The sequence below is a fragment of the Cariama cristata genome, unplaced genomic scaffold (assembly GCF_000690535.1).
Source record: "Cariama cristata isolate BGI_N322 unplaced genomic scaffold, ASM69053v1 scaffold2337, whole genome shotgun sequence".
In the NCBI taxonomy this organism is placed as follows: Eukaryota; Metazoa; Chordata; class Aves; order Cariamiformes; family Cariamidae; genus Cariama; species Cariama cristata.
In genome coordinates this window covers 23,498-23,986 of record NW_009628148.1, presented here as the reverse complement: position 1 = coordinate 23,986, position 489 = coordinate 23,498, and the positions used below count along the sequence as shown (strand labels likewise).

General features: G+C 48.9%; 1 protein-coding gene across 2 annotated transcripts in view; it reads left to right on the top strand.

Annotated features, from left to right (window-relative positions):
• The window catches only part of ZFYVE9 (zinc finger, FYVE domain containing 9), a 38,108-nt gene that overhangs the window by 37,409 nt on the left and 210 nt on the right, over positions 1-489 (top strand). For both annotated transcript variants that reach the window (XM_009704665.1, XM_009704664.1), the window contains one exon: positions 223-489. This exon is cut by the window's right edge and continues 210 nt beyond it. In XM_009704665.1, coding sequence (XP_009702967.1) covers positions 223-384 — 162 coding nt within the window. In that variant the 3' untranslated portion in view covers positions 385-489. The remainder of the gene's footprint in view (positions 1-222) is intronic.

The window sequence follows — 489 nt, the reverse complement described above, 5'->3', positions numbered from 1 at the left end:
ACAAAGCGGTAGAAAAAGCGGTCTAGGCAGCCACGAAAAAAAACAAGTGGAAAAGCCGCTTTAGTGCCTGCTGTGTCCTGTTCAAGTGCCCAGCTTGGGCAGGCAGAGGCCACGGCCCCTCACACAGCTCCTCCTCCTGCCCAGCACTTCCCTCCCTGCCCTCTGCATCGCAGCCTTGTGTCCTCTGCTCTGTAAAACCCACTCTTACTTTGTATTTTGTAGGTTGGTTATCAAGCTGGGAGTAATGGACAGCCCCTGCCCTCTCAATACATGAATGACCTGGACAGTGCCTTAGTTCCAGTGATTCATGGAGGGGCATGTCAGTTGAGTGAGGGGCCAGTCATAATGGAGCTCGTCTTTTATATTCTGGAAAACATCTCATAAGAGGACTTCATTTTCTGTTCAGACCTGTTCCAGCAGCAGTTGTATCTGAATCATTTGCACTTTAAAACTGGAAAATTAAGCTTTTGTTAACACTATTGGGGGGGG